Below are 15,442 nucleotides of genomic sequence, written 5' to 3'. Positions count from 1 at the left end.
GGGCCTTTGCCATTTTAGCCATTGCTCTGGAGACAAAGCACTTTAAAAACCTTGTTTTTAAAAGAGTAGTATTTAGGTAGATAGTAGAACCAGTTTGATATATTTTTCCCTTTCTATTCTTACGGTTCCTTTTGTCATCAGCTGTTTCTGTTTGCTCTTTTATAGCTTTTTCATCAGATTTCCCTGTCAATCTCCATTGCAACTTTTAGTTTGACACTTGCTGCTGTTTACTTTAAAATACAGTGTTTAATTGGATTGCATTTTAACATTAATTAACATACAATTACATACCATCTTTGACTTGTCTTGGTTTCAATTAAGTTTTGATATATCACTTGTAGTTAGCTAAATAACAGAACTTTCTTCCTATGGAACGCTGCTGAGAAATATCCTTAAAGGATTCTGAAATCCCATTTTTGTCATTGAATGTATCTAAGTAGCTTGTTTTTCACTACAAAATGCATCTGTATTGTCAGCACTGTGTGTGTGTATTATAGTGCTGCAATTATTTTCCAGGGATCTTAGTGTGTTTGTGACTGCCATTAAGATGAATGTGTACCAGATGCTTCTTTAAAATGAAGCACTATTGTATAGGCTGATGGATGGAAAGTTTGTCAAAAGTATTCAAAGCTTCTACCAGAGATACAAAACAGCTGGAAATAATCATTGTTATGTGCTAGTAGCATGAGTCTCTAGTTTAGCTGTTCTGCATTTTGATTATAGTTAAATTCCATGGAAGTGTCAGTCGTAGCTCCTGTTATTCTTTATTTTAATGGCATTTGGAATTTCACATATACCTATTTATTCTTAGCCAGAAAATCTATTTTTTTTTAATGTGAATGTCTCTTGAGAAGCAGCATGGCATAAAAATTGGCCAATATGAACTATATTTATTACTTCTATGTAAACGCCTTTTTGGCCAATGGAAAATAAAATGCTCTGTTGATTATTTCCCTTGTATTTGGAAAGAATAGCTTGTACAGCAGATGAGCAATGCCAATTTTATTTTTTTACTTCTCTATTATGTTACCAACAATACTGTTCTCTGCCTCAGAGTACATCTATAATTAGCAGTGTATTAAGTAAAAGTGGCACCATCTTGTTCAGCTGTGCTTCCTCCTGTGCTTAGTCCTATTATGCCTTTTTTTTTTTTTTTTTTGCTTTCCAGAAACCCAAGTTTCTACTAGAGTTGAGCCAACTAGGAAGAACTTAATTATTCTGAGTTAGCACCTGTCTCATCTGTATGCAGGGACTTGTTGGCTCCAGTGCATGAAATTTCTCTTTTCTAACTTTCCAAGTGCCTTTCATACTGTTATGTGATGTCCATTTATTCAGCTGTCTTTGTTATGCCAGATGTCTTTCTCTATTGCCCTAGGAGAGTCTCTCCTACTTCTTTCATTCAAGGGCTTCCCAAAGCCAGCCCAGCCTCTTTTTGGATAGATTCTTCTGACTGTCAGGACCAGATGATCTCTTCCCACCTTTTCTCTCCTTCCCTCTGAATGTCTGGAGAGAGAAGGAGAAAATAGTCCATTTTGTGCTTCAAGCTCACCATAAAACTAAGTGGCAGAAGTAGAGAGTTCACTTCATGACTTCATGTTAAGATAGACAGTTATTTCTGGAGGACAATAGCAGACTAACCCTGAAAACAGTCTCACTGGACTGATCCATTATAAACATGTTTTCAAAAACTTCTTACCAGACTTGCATGAGTAAATCATGTCAGAATTCAGTGTATTCAAGATATTGTGAAATATGTAAGTTTATCTGTGTATCTCAAGGAAAACTGGTGGTTTTCTGTAGTTAGTTTTATATACAAATGGACAATAGGGTGGTGTTGTTTGTAGTGTAACCCAGTGTTTATTGAAAAACAAAAACTTTGACTTATGCTGGTAGTCTCTCAAACAGAAGAGCATTAGGAAGATATATCAGATGCAGTGTTAGGGAATCTGTCTGGAATCTTCAAGCTATCTGGGTAACAGCTGAATTGAATAAGTTTCAGAAGAATGAGGGCTAATCTTGTGTTCTGACCAATGCTAACTTCCTATTGTGTGACAAAATCTGCTGTTTCTGGTTGGGAGGGGGACTACAGTCACACAGATGGCAGAATCACCATTACCAAAGAAGTGTGTCCTTGCTTCGGAGTCCTTATTAGAGATACCTGACCAATTAGATAATGTGTCTATTAAGTTGCACCTGTATTAGAAATATGGTATGTGTTGTTATTAAGGAATGATGGTGAATTTTCACTGTTTGTGCAATCTTTGTTATTACTTCATACGTCATTTTGCCATGCAAATATGAATTTATAAATGCTAATAGAAATAGCTTGTGCTTCAGGTTTTCAAAATATCTTTTTTTCCCCTTTTTTTGTCTTGCAGTTTTCAGTGAAGATCTACACGCCAGTCTATATTTTGTCAATGCATCTCTGCAAGAGGTAGTGTTTGCTAGCACCACAGGGACATTGGTACCCTGTCCAGCAGCAGGGATCCCCCCGGTGACGCTCAGATGGTACCTAGCAACGGGCGAGGAGATCTACGATGTCCCAGGGATCCGCCACGTCCACCCCAATGGCACTCTCCAAATTTTCCCCTTCCCTCCTTCAAGCTTTAATAACTTAATCCATGATAACACTTACTATTGCACAGCTGAAAATCCTTCAGGGAAAATCAGAAGTCAGGATGTTCACATTAAGGCCGGTAAGTACAGCTTTTTTCGTGTCTCAAATGGGCTTGGGGAGGGAGGAAATTTGGGTGTTTTGAAAAGTAGAGCAATTTGTGAATCAAAGGAGTTACAGTGAGGATATCAGAAATCCTTACGATTATTATGTGAAATAGTTTATTCTTTTTCCTTTCTTCCTGATTCATTTTTGCTTTGGTGGTAAAAAAAAAAATTAGTTTTCCAAAGATCATGATCAGCTGAGCATCCAAACAGGCATAAGGAAACATGAACCAGAAATGAAATTTTTAATCAGACCATGCTTACTCATTACAAAGCTGTGAGAGTTAAGGATGTAGTCTTTGGATTTTGTGTTACATTTGGGGAAAAAAAAAAACAAACTAAAATGCTTGGCTGATCATGCCTCTTCTTAGGTGCTTGTGTTGAGTTGTGCCTTCTTTTGAGGGAGAAGCTTGTGTCCTTTATAATAACTTAGCAAAGGATGTTGATACATAGTCAGTACTTGGTGTTTGAGCTAAAATATGCAAATTAGCATAATGATTTGTATCTGCTTTCTTGTGCTGACTGTATGCAGTCTGGGTGAATAAGTAGGGAACTACAGTGGGATCAAAATTAGGCCCTGTGCTACAATATGTAAACATGATTGCATACTTTTTGAAGGTTTTGTCTACTCACTTCAGTTAATTAAAATATTCAAACAAACAAAAGCTGCTTTGGAAGCTGACCCTTGCCTAATGCAAATCCTTATAGCCTTTGTTGGTGGTGGAGCTCTGAGTCTTTTCTCAGAAGTGCCTTTTCTTTTGAGATATGCCTTCACAGGATTCATGGAGGGATAACTGTGAACAGTTACTAAGTAGACTTGACTTCATCATCTTATGTGGGGATTTATTCTACTCTTTTTAACAATGAACTAACATTCAGATATTTGAAGTTTGTAGGAAATTGGAAGGTAAGACTGAAAAAAAAGAGATTTTAAGAATTTCATTTATCTTATTCAAAGTTTAGAGTGAAATAGTGCTTATTTTCTTTTACAAGAAGTAATTATGATAAGCAAGCTTGCATGTTACATATATGTGGAATTTCTGTAATGACTTATGCTTCCCCTAAAAATACTTCGTTGTTCACAGACCAAGAAAGATTGAAAACCACAGATTCATCAGATTTTTTTTTTTAGCTCTTGGTTTAACTTTGATGGATTTGCTAGCGTTATATCTGGCAGAAATATATCTTAAGAGAACATATTTTTGTCCTTTGCGATTTGCTAATGTCCACATCTGGGATAGCAATTTTTCCCAGTATATAGGAAAATATTTTGGTAGCTTTTTCTTTTTTGCAATGTTAGTTTCCAATATTTATATTTCTTAGATAAATAATTTTGTTAGCTATGATTTAATGCTTATTCAGTTGGAGAAGCATACAATATAGATGATAAGATATGGCTGTATCTGTTGCACAACTTTCAATTTTTTCATGGAACTCCGGAAGTCTTCCTATTCTGCTTGAGAAATGAACTTTCCAAATGAAAGCGGCATGTGCAAAAAGGCTTTACAAAGAAGTATGAGTTCTGCTCCAAAAGTAATGCCTCCTGTTTTATTATGTTGGCCCATTATGTCAGAGGTGGATATTGGTGATATGGGAATAGATGTTGAAACTTCCAGCCAATATTTCATTATGTTTTGTTGCTATGTGATAAATGGCAGCAGAGGGGCAGTCTGACAAAATGAGATCTGACATGGGAGTGTGTGTGAAGCAAAGGCATGTCACTGTATATCTCCATGCAGAAAAAATGGTACCCATTAGCACTCATTGATGGTTGCTGGACATCAGTGTAGACCAAAGACTGAATGTGAGCACTGTGAGGCAGTGGGTGATGCAGTTCAGCAGTAGTGACAGCAGCAGTACAACACCTTCACCAATACAGATTTTTACGAGCGTGGCATGGAGGCTCTTGTTCATTGCTGAATGAATGCAGAGCTAATGGTGGTAACTAAGTTGACAAATAGTGTTTTGTAGCTGAGAATTTGCTCTATCAAATAGTGATATTGTGCTCTTTGTATCTGTTGTAGCTCCCATGAAAATAAGTAGGAGGCATTACTTTTGGAGCAACATAGGTAGAGTTCCTTGACTCACTTTTTTTAGTCCCCTTTCTTCTCCTTTTTGGCCTCTTACCTTTGATCCATTCATTTGTGATGCTGCCTCATGTGGATAGTGTGCAACTTAGATAACAAACGTTCCCTTCCTTCTTAAGAGCTAGCTCTAGAGCTCTCATTGGGCTTGATAGTAGATAATAGTTCTACTGAGTCTTACCTTGAGTAATTCTCTGTCACAGGAAGCCACAGGAAGATATAATTTTTGAGGAAATCTATGCATACTAGTAGTTCCTTCTCAGTCAGCTTGCAAAAGCCTGAAACTAACTTACTTCCCTAAGATATAAGAGTATAGCATTTATAAGATTTCAAGCTTGCAGATGATTGTATTTGTTTCTTGAATATAACTATTACACATAATGATCTCTCCCCCCCTCAAAAAAACTACCAACTAAAACAAAGCAGAAAACAAATGACGACAAAACAAAAACCAAAGAGTTAAATCCAAACTCAATCTTCTTCCAGGACAATCCTGCATGGGAATAGAGGGGTGTGTGTGTGTGTATTAGAAAGAAGGCTGAAATTCTCACATAAACTCATGATTCAGAGAACTGGGATTTTCAAATGATCAGCAAATCTTTCATGGGAGCTGGTCATTTATCCTTCGGAAATAACTGAGGGCATCTCTGAAACCACAATAATGTAAACTTTTCAAAAAGAAATGAAAAAGTCTCTTTCTAGTTTTTGAGCCTCACAAATACTTTTTTTTTTTTTGCTTACTGAAATGATCAGCTGGGCAATAAGATTTAAATTATGGCAGATTTTCAAAGTAATAGACCTTTAGCAATGTGCTAGTGTATCGCTGCTAAAATGAAAAATAACTAAAGGTCTGCTTCATCCCAGGGCAGCCACAGTTGTAAAGTCATTATATTAAAGGTGCTTATCTGTTCTGCCCAGAGTGTACTTACAGTGGAGTTAAGAAATTTAATTTCTGATTCAAAATAAGCTATGGACTCTTTTTTTGTTGTTGTTGTTCAAATTCAGTGAATGATTGCACTGTAGAAGATGGATTTGATTTGATTTTAAGTGATATTTAGTTAATCATTAAATGCATTTACTTCTGTTTAGTCCTCCTAACTGCTCTGTTGGTACGTCTTGTTTGGGATTGAGACTGGGGTAGAGAACTCCAGTCTTTCTTTTCGCAGTGGTTGCACAGGTCCTGAAAACTTGCTACTGTTTGCAATTGTGAAAAATAGTTACATTCTAGTATGCTGACTTCTTTTTTTCTTTAAAGACGTTGAGTAGGAATGACCTTTAAAAATTCTAGTGCTCCTGGCATATATCCCTTCAGTCTAGAGCGAATGTGGTTAAATGTAATGGGTAGAGCATTGTACGTGATTGTGGACAGGGTATATGGGCAAGAAATATCACTGTAATATGGTAATTTCACATTGCTAATTTGGTTATATTGCTGCACTGGAGTTCTTGCCAATAATTTTTACTTTCAGATCTATGCATGCATTAAACACACATGTCATTTTACCTTGTTTTTCGCTGAAACTGTTCCTCACTTGGCCACTATCTCTAGCTCCATAACTACGTTGGTTGTGGTAATTTCTTTTCTTGCACCTTGGTCTTACAGTACTGTACAGATCTTACATTAATGCTTGTCCTTCATTTCTTACCCACTTAGATGCTATCCATTACAAGTGGTACTGCTTCTTCTCTGCTCTACCTTCTTCTCTGTTAACCACTGCTTTACAGATTTTCACCACTCCTTCATTGTGTTGTTTCAATGTTAGAATTTTCCTTCTTTCCACTTATCTTACCAATGTAGTTTCATGTCTTTTCATTAATGCTAGTTTCACATGAAGAATTTTTCCTGTTCTTTTTTCTTCTCTTTGACTATTAAATTAATTTTCTGTTTGCTAGTCAAATCACATCCTGGATCTTAATGCTTCCATATGTTTTTAAAACAACTCCCAGTCACAGCTACTGTTTTCTTATTGCTGTCTTATTTCTCTCCATGCTGGCAATTGAATGCAGTTCTATCTTACTTGCTATAATTTCTCTGTATTTCTGAAACACTGTTGTTGTTGTTGTTTTTTGTTTGTTTGTTTTTTGCTGTCACCTTCATCGATTTTTCTCCTTTGTTTCTCACTTCTTCAAAATCCTAAATGACACTGACCTTCTCTTCTACCCTTTGGATGCCTTTTTTACCTACATTAGTTGCATGTAATTTGTACTCCTGGATAGAGTAGAAAACCATTCATGATGGTAAATATGGCACAAGAGACAAGAGAAGTAACAGAAGGTGTAACACAATTTACCCATAGAGTTTTGCAGTAACTGCATACTTATTTCTCCTTGTTACCAGAATTAGGAGAGGAACACAGAAACATGGAGAAATACAGATTCTGAGTGAATAGAAAGATCTGGGAATCCTTTTGTAATAATTCTCAAAACTATTGGTCTTGCAAAGCTATCATTTAAACACATTTAAAAAATCACAACCTGAGGAATCTTGATGGAGGAACTTTGCGTTAGATGTGTGATTATGACTTGCTAATGGAACCTACTCCTTTCTTTTCAGTTTTACGGGAACCCTATACAGTCCGTGTGGAGGACCAGAAAGCCATGAGAGGCAATGTAGCAGTGTTCAAGTGCATTATCCCCTCCTCTGTGGAGGCATACATCACTGTTGTCTCATGGGAGAAAGACACAGTCTCGCTTGTCTCAGGTAGGCTCTTAGGATTTTCTTTGTCAATTGGCAATGGCAGATGTGGTTGCTGTCTTTTCCCCAAAATACCTGCTGTTTACTTTGAGTCAGTTATAGACTCGTATGTCACCCTTTCAGTAACGTATTTCATATTAGTGTTGCTGCATCCTTATGACTGTATGTGACGTGAAGGTTTTAGACAGCTTGGCTTTTTCTAACATGCTTGAGGGGATACTAACATGGTTTTTGTTTTATACTAGATATAAAATCAGCTTCCTGGTTGCTGTGACAATGGGCTTGTGTTTTAACCTTGATAGGAAACCCTTACATGCCAAATAAATTTGAGTGTCATAAAGCATGTGTTGAGTTGTAGTTGTTTTTCAGTAATAGTGTTACTCAGGGATTAGAAGAAATTCTGAGTCTAAATTTTGTTTGGTTATCTTTAAATGTGCTGCGTAACTGGTATTCATGCCTTCATGATATTTTTTTCTCAAATACCTTCATTGGTAACTCTAGAGGCTTAAGCACACTGTGAGCAGTTCTGCAAGGCAAAAATATTCAAGTACAACAATAAATTCTAAAAGTTACATGCATCAATTACCAATGTGAGGTAATGCTCAAGAAGTATAGGGATTTCATGCAAAGAATATCCAACATTATAAAGCTTAAACATTTTAAGAAATTCATAGGAGGCTGTATATATGCATAAAAGTATTTTCACTGTGGTACATATCCAAATTATATATTATACTCAGCATTTTTGTTGTTACTCATACAAATGATTTAAATGCAGAAAGTTGAAGTATATTTTTTCAGGGCAATGAAGAATGGAAAAAGTAGTTTAAATTGAATGTTGCTGCAGAGTGTGCTTAAGAATGTGTTTGTGTTTATGATCCAACAATATTTAGAAACCTTTTTGCACTTCTCAGTGCATTAATAATCTTTCCTTTCCTTTCTGACGAATATGACATTGATGAAAATACTTACGTTTCTTTAAGACTCATATTCTAGATTTTGTTTCTCTATGTAGCTTATTGATTCCTTGTATAAGCTTGATTTGTGTTTTTTTTTTTTTTTTAATTTCTTATGGGGGTTATATTCCATATAGTTCTCTAAAGATTTGGTAACTATTTAAGTACCATTTAATTCATGATCACTTGCCCTACACTTGTGGCACACTGTTTAAGTTCGGTAAATCCACTTTGTTGTGCTTCTGTATTTTGGTCAGGCATATATTTTGCCCATCACTGGGCAAAATAAGCATTACCAGAAATAGGTTTGTTATATCTGAATTGTAGGATTCACCAATGGAACAACTCAACCAACACTGAAAGTTCATAGTTAATAGACAAGTAAGCTTTCCATTATTCTATTTGTAATGGTACTGAACTATGATCAAGATTATTTACTACAACAGTGGATGAATGTATTTATTTCCTTTTCTGACAGATGATGCATATACATCTGCATGTGAAAGAAAAGAATGTGTATATGTATGTGGTTAATTACCAAAATATTTTTTCAAGTTTATTCATTCTGTAATAAAATACGCATGTTTTCTTTTTGGGAGTCAGGATAAGAGGGCACAGGTCTTTAGGGAAGAAAGTATGGCATTTCTGCAGACCATCATGACTACTATGTTTAAAATAATTTATTTCTGGTTAATCTATCTTGATTTTTATCGTTTAAACTTTTGGGGGATAAACATGCGTAATGAAATTTAGGTCTATGTACTTACATCTTTTTTTTCTTAATGCCACTTCTGACTTCAGTTGACTAAGCTACAGTCATTAAAAATCTATTAAAACACTTTCAACACTTAAAAACCAGTTTTAGTTATCTCACAATCCCATAATTTGACAGTTATGAATCTAAATGGAGGTAAAATAAAACTCATTAAAACCTGCTCTTAAAAATCTCTCTTTAATATATTGGATCACATTATAGAAAAGATTTAGTTTTAGAGATGAAATCACAAGTTGGATTACAGGTTGATGCTCCCTGATGTCTAAGGGCAAAAGTGAGATGGGAAAATATTTCTCTAGTGTAACCAGAATAGCTGCTAGATTTGTTTGTTCACCACTTAAATGCAGGTTGATAGTGAGCCTGCATGTGTTTCATAAAACCATTGCCTTGAGTTTTACCCATAATAAATTTTGCAGTAATCTGGCCATGAACTCAAATGGTAGATATTGATCAAGCTTGTCTTCTTAGAATGCCAGTGCTGATGAATAGGGTACTAGACCTAACACAGCTATTGAGCTGTTTTCTACTAATGATCAATGTTCTGAGGAAATGCGTATCCCTGCTTATACAGTCATTGTAAGTAGGTTAGGGTTTTTTTTTTTGTTGTTGTTTTTTTTTTTTTTTCCAGTGGAGAAGCTTCATATGGAAGTAGTACAACAGAGAAACTTCTGAAAGTCTTAAATCCCAATGCAATAATTCCAAGTATAAATTAAATATTTCATATGTCTGTCTGTGTGTAGTCCAGTTCTGACTACTAGAACAGTGAGATTTTTGAACCAGCATCTTTTCTTTCAACAGTTTGTTACTGTTTTAGATGTCATTTCTTTTTGTGGAAATCAAACATTTCAAATAAAAAGCAAATATTTTATATTTCTTTACAGTAAAAAGCAATAATTAAACAAACAAACAAAAAAAAAAAAACAAAACAAAAAACAAACAAAAAAACCACCGCTAGTTTTTAGAAAGTGGATTTAAGGGGCATATTCCTTTTATTTATTTATTTATTTTGACGTGGCAGAAGTGTATTATCCTGAATACATCTGCCTTTGCATTGTATGCTTAGTTTTCAGGGAGCACAGTGAAGTTCAGTAATTGAGGTATATAATAAAAATGCCTGGGCAGCTGAACTGTATGTTGTGCCTCCAGGCACATTGCAAATTGTGGGTTGAAACCTAGTAAGACATGAAGCTAGACTGTTTCCAAGGGGCGTGCTGATCAGTCTTCTACTCAAAGAAGTGGAAGGTGGCAGTGTTGTAAGCCAATAATATTGAAGTCCATGAAATATCAATGTTCAAAGACAGCCGTGGACTAAAAAAGCGTGTGTGTGTCTGTCTCCAGCGGAATGATCAGGTAGCTGAGATTTCAGGTAGCTGAGCTCCTATACTTTGTACTTCTATATGATAGTAAATCTGTGGCTAAAAAGCATTTTCAGCATGTCTTCTTGGAGCGAAGTTAGTGTGGAAAAAGAATTTTAAATCAAGTCAAGAATGATCCTTAGAATGAATCTATTCCGGGGAAAAATAGAAAACATCAACTCCCAACAATGAAGAGACAGAAATAATTTCATGCTAGGAAGAAGCATTTTGAATAATTTTTAGATTAATTATTCAACTATCTCTGCTAAACGCAGCTGTGCTGCACATTGTCGTGATAGACACATAAGAACAGCAGCAGACTTTTGCAGTTATCAGTCTACTAGAAGTGCATGAAATGTATAACTGTCTCTGTGCCTCTTACTAAAAGAAATCAGATATTCCAGTGGTGTGTGTCTTGCCTAACAATCTCTTAAGTCCCAGTAAAATAGAAAACCAACAGTAATTTTGAAAAGTCTTCAAGGGCTTAGAAAGTGCAAGTTATCACTGCACAAAGATCTGCAGCTGTATTTTCAGGAGCCATTTTCAACTCGTCTGAAGAGTTCTATGTTGTCAGAAGACTTTAAACAGAGTCTGAAATTCATGTGAATTATAAATAGTGTAATGATGTGCAGTTTTCTGTCTTATATTTGCATCAGTCACCAGTTCTTATGCATTTTCATTAGATGGCATTGAACATAAAAGCTTAAATAATCCTCTAATGCTGTATGACTGATAGCTGCATATATGTTGCTGAGAGGTCCTTTCCTTCTCACTCCTCTCCTTTACAAACCATTCCCAAAGAAATAGACTTCTCGAATCAGCGTTGTGTTGATCTTGTAACCTCTGGAAACAGTACAGGTCCTGTAATACCAAAGAATGCATCAAAGCATTTCTTGCATGTAACAGTCATAAAAACAAGGGATATGGTATAGAAATGTGTCATGGTGCAGATTGTGCTCCTGCTGCTGTTGAGCAACAGTGAGGCAGATGGGAGACTGGCGCTTGACTTGTAGTAGTTGTTCTTCACACACAAAACTGTGAAGCTGGGATGGAGAGGAAGGCAAAGACAAAATAACTGCTGATTCTGCTTTGTCTGAAAGGAAAGAGCAGAGTCCGTTCATGTGTTAATTAGCTCCAGAGAGCAAAGAATGGGTGTGGGTAGAGAGGAAGGAGGGCAGAAAGGCGTTATTAAAAATAAAGATTGGTATAAAGGGATAGAAAAAAGAAAAAGGAAGGACAGAAACAAAGGGAAAGGCTGAAGAATAAATTTTGGTCTTTCACTGCATACTGTGATACTGTGTTTTCTATCTGTATGCTTCCTGTCTTGGTGCTGGTAACTATGAGATGAGTTTTTCCAAGAATCTGAATAGCTTCCTGCCAAGGGCAGGATCATGAATAGGTCATGCCCTGACCTTTCTGAATTCCCATTTTCCTATCTAATGACATACCTTGCAAGAATCTGTCCAATTTATATACAAAATGCAACTGCTTAAAAAAGGCAAAAAAAAAAAAAAAAAAAAGAGAGAGTTGAATGGTAATGATAGTGCACAATGGCATATTCAAATCTGCACAGAAAGAATAGCATCTCGAGTGAAAGGTGTGTAAGCATGAATGGAACACAACTCCCTGAAGGGTTATGACTGACGTGCAGATGACAGCCAATGAGCCTTTCAGTCAGCACCCTTTGAGTGGGCCAGAAATTAGACACACTGGACGATGACTTGAAATGTCACTGTTGTACAGTGACCTCCATTTGATGTAATGTGTTGCATTAATTATTTACACACCATTCCTCAAATCTTGTCTTAAAAGGCTTGGGGGCTGTTGGATCTCCTCCTGCACAGAGGGCTTTTCTGAACTGCTGTGGTTTACAGCAAGCAGCCAGTATTTGCCAGTAGTTAGCTTGCGGTGTAACGAGCAATACAGAATTGTGGTTTCTGTTTACACTGGGGTTGGAGATTACAGTGGTGATTCTGTTTATACAGAGCATTCATTGTTTTTGTTCTGTTTTGTTTTGTTTTTCAGCCATGAGGATGGTATATAGTGAGAGGGAAAAAAATAGTCTCTATAGCGAGTGGTCCTGTGAGCAAAGTCCCATGCTTAGAATTATTTGATTGATGATGATCATATGGATTCTTTTCAGCCATTTGCTTGAGACTGTGTCTAGGAGAGATGAGTTGTGGTCTTTCTTGTTTTGGTTTGGTGTCTGGGCTTGCACGGGGCTCCTAATCAGCAGGCATTCAGCAGGCATGTAACCTATTCCACTGACTGCTCTAGATGCAAGCTCTTTTCTAAGTCTGGGTGCAGTTGTATGCAGAGTGCAAGTTTTTTTTTACACTTTATCAATGTATATATAAGAAAAAAGCTCTGAGTGTGAACTATCTTCTATCAGAAATATGGCAGGTGACACAGAAAATTAAGCAGCCAGCCTCCTGCATCTGCTGAGCTTATTTGACTCAATGGAGAGCAACTGTGTGTAGTTTTCAGAAATGTTCAAATCAGACTGTAGATATGTTGTTACAGTAACATGGATTTTAGGCTTCCTGAGGATGTGTTAAGTGCAGATGCCTATCTCTAAAGAAAATATACAGCTTCTTCGCTTTCTTTTTCAACAAAGCTGTTTTCCTAAGAGACTTAGGAAAATGTCATTTGCTGCATTATTTAAGAAATGTCTTGTTACCTTATTTTTTCCAGAGAGCACTGTTCTTTTAAGGAGAGTATTTCGTAATACTAGAAAGTGAAGACACTATAAACATAGCACTTCCAGGTTGTGCAAATATTTTGCACACTCTATTTTGGCTTTTCAGGTTGTATATTAGGGAAATGTTCTCAGAAGCAGTACTGAAGTAGTGGCACGGGCTGCCCAGAGAGGTGGTACAGTCACCATCCCTGGAGGTGTTCAAGAGCCGCGTGGATGTGGCACTGAGGGACGTGGGCAGTGGGCGGGGTGGGGGTGGGCTGATGGTTGGACTAGGTGATCTTAGGGGTCTTTTCCAACCTTAATGATTCTGCAGTTCACTGTAAACCAAAATTGTAACTGAACAGAGTGATGTACTTTTACTGCGCCTTAGAAGACTTTTTTTTAGGCTTCTTTTCAGGCTACAGTCCATGTTTGTTTTCCACGATTCCACAATTGTTGCACTTGAAGTATTTTGATCAAGCTAATCACGCTAAAATTAGTGCTGGTGGCTTGAATGCAAGGATTTCCTTGGCTTTGTGATGGCAGCTGTTTAGAGTAATGAAAATGGAAAGTGTCTTACCCACATGTCATAGAATTGTGTTTTGGTAGTACAGAAGAAGATAGGCAATCAGACTATGCAGGGGGGCTTGCTGGTCATTCAACCAGCACAGGGAAGCATGCACGTGAAACTGAGGTGTTAATAGCAGAGAGGTATTGGTTCCCTATCGAAAGGATCTTTCTCATTGTGAATGAACATCGTGGCTGCTATAAGAGTGTAGAACATCAGTGGCTATTTGTGACAGAAAGGAGAAAAACTTATCTGAGTGGCAAAAAGAACCCTTATGTTTTGCCTGAAGCAAAGCCAAAATGTGCTCTGTCTAGGGGTGAGATATGTTGTAATTTTTTTTCCTCTGCTATTCTGTTTTGGATAGCTTCCTATTTCTATCAATTCAAAGCATCCTTTCCCTCTACTCAATTTAAGAACAAGCAAAGTAAACAAAAAAAACGTCACAAGAGCCCCTCAATCCTTTCTCTATTTTTTTTTTCATCAATCCTTTTTTTCCCTCTTTCTACTTATTCAATTAACGAGCATGAAATCATGATTGGATTCAGGCCCCCTTCAGAATTACTTCTTGTACTCTTAGGAATAAATTGAAAAGAGGGGTATTGCAACTCTTCTTCCTGCTTTAGGGATTCAGCTACCTGGATATTTTTCTTTGATACACCTTTCCCTGTTTCTTTCTTTTCTCCTCTCTGTATCAGTAAGTGTGTGCGTGTGTGTGTGTATATATAAACACACGTATACTTATCATGGCTATCTATAGGCCCAAGGGTCTGTTGGACCATACATAACATTATCAAATCTGATGCCCTAACTGTTCTGTTTTACCACCTTGTTATTGATGTCGCCAGTCATGAAGAATTTTCTTTCAGCATGGTTGAATTCAGTGGCACATTTAGCCTCTCACTGGAAAATATCTGTCACTTTATTGTCCCTCCAGATGTACTTGAAGTTTCTTTCATCTTCCTGGGGAGAATCTCATTTTTTTCCTCTGGGCAGATTTTTCTAGCCTCAATTCCTGCAATACTAATTCCCTTTGAGGTTTGTAAAACCTCTAAATAAATGCTGCCTACACTTTAATTACTGTGATGTTTACCAGATCTTTATTAAAGGCAAAATGAGAGCAGACTGACTGCTAACCTTCACAGGTATTTGCTCAGCAATTTTCCATTTTGTCTTTGCTCTTTGTTCACAATTCTTCAGGTTGTTTTGGTTCATATAATTTTCCCTGAATTCAATATTTGAAGCAATATATATATCAACTTGGTCTAATATGCAGGATTTGTGTGTGTGTGTGATATTTAGATAGCAAGACCTAGTGCTGTCAGATTTGGTAGCAATGGTCTAGGAGCTGTAACATATGCAAGTGAATCAGTGTGCTGATTTTTAGGTCTAATTCTGTTATTTCCTTTTAGTTTTATTTTTGAAATGGTGGTCATAGCATTTTTTTATAATCTGCTCTGCTAGTGGCATGTGACCTTGTCACCTTCTTGAGCAGTAATGGATAAATATATGACCAAATTAAGCACTGCATGCTTGGGATTTCTCAACAAAACCATGTCTAACTTGAGCAAACTACCAATGAGCTCTGACGATTTTGATGAGGGGACAAAATCG

At 36.7% G+C, this 15,442-nt stretch overlaps 1 protein-coding gene across 2 annotated transcripts in view; it reads left to right on the top strand.

Annotated features, from left to right (window-relative positions):
• Positions 1–15,442, top strand: part of DSCAM (DS cell adhesion molecule) — a 441,807-nt gene that overhangs the window by 66,741 nt on the left and 359,624 nt on the right. For both annotated transcript variants that reach the window (XM_085208737.1, XM_085208749.1), the window contains exons 2-3: positions 2,379–2,696; positions 7,357–7,503. In XM_085208737.1, coding sequence (XP_085064863.1) covers positions 2,379–2,696; positions 7,357–7,503 — 465 coding nt within the window. The remainder of the gene's footprint in view (positions 1–2,378; positions 2,697–7,356; positions 7,504–15,442) is intronic.

Source organism: Meleagris gallopavo, chromosome 1 (genome assembly GCF_905368555.1).
Source record: "Meleagris gallopavo chromosome 1, MGAL_WU_HG_1.1, whole genome shotgun sequence".
Taxonomy (NCBI): Eukaryota; Metazoa; Chordata; class Aves; order Galliformes; family Phasianidae; genus Meleagris; species Meleagris gallopavo.
Note: the sequence above shows the minus strand (reverse complement) of the source record. Positions and strands in the feature narration are given on the sequence as shown.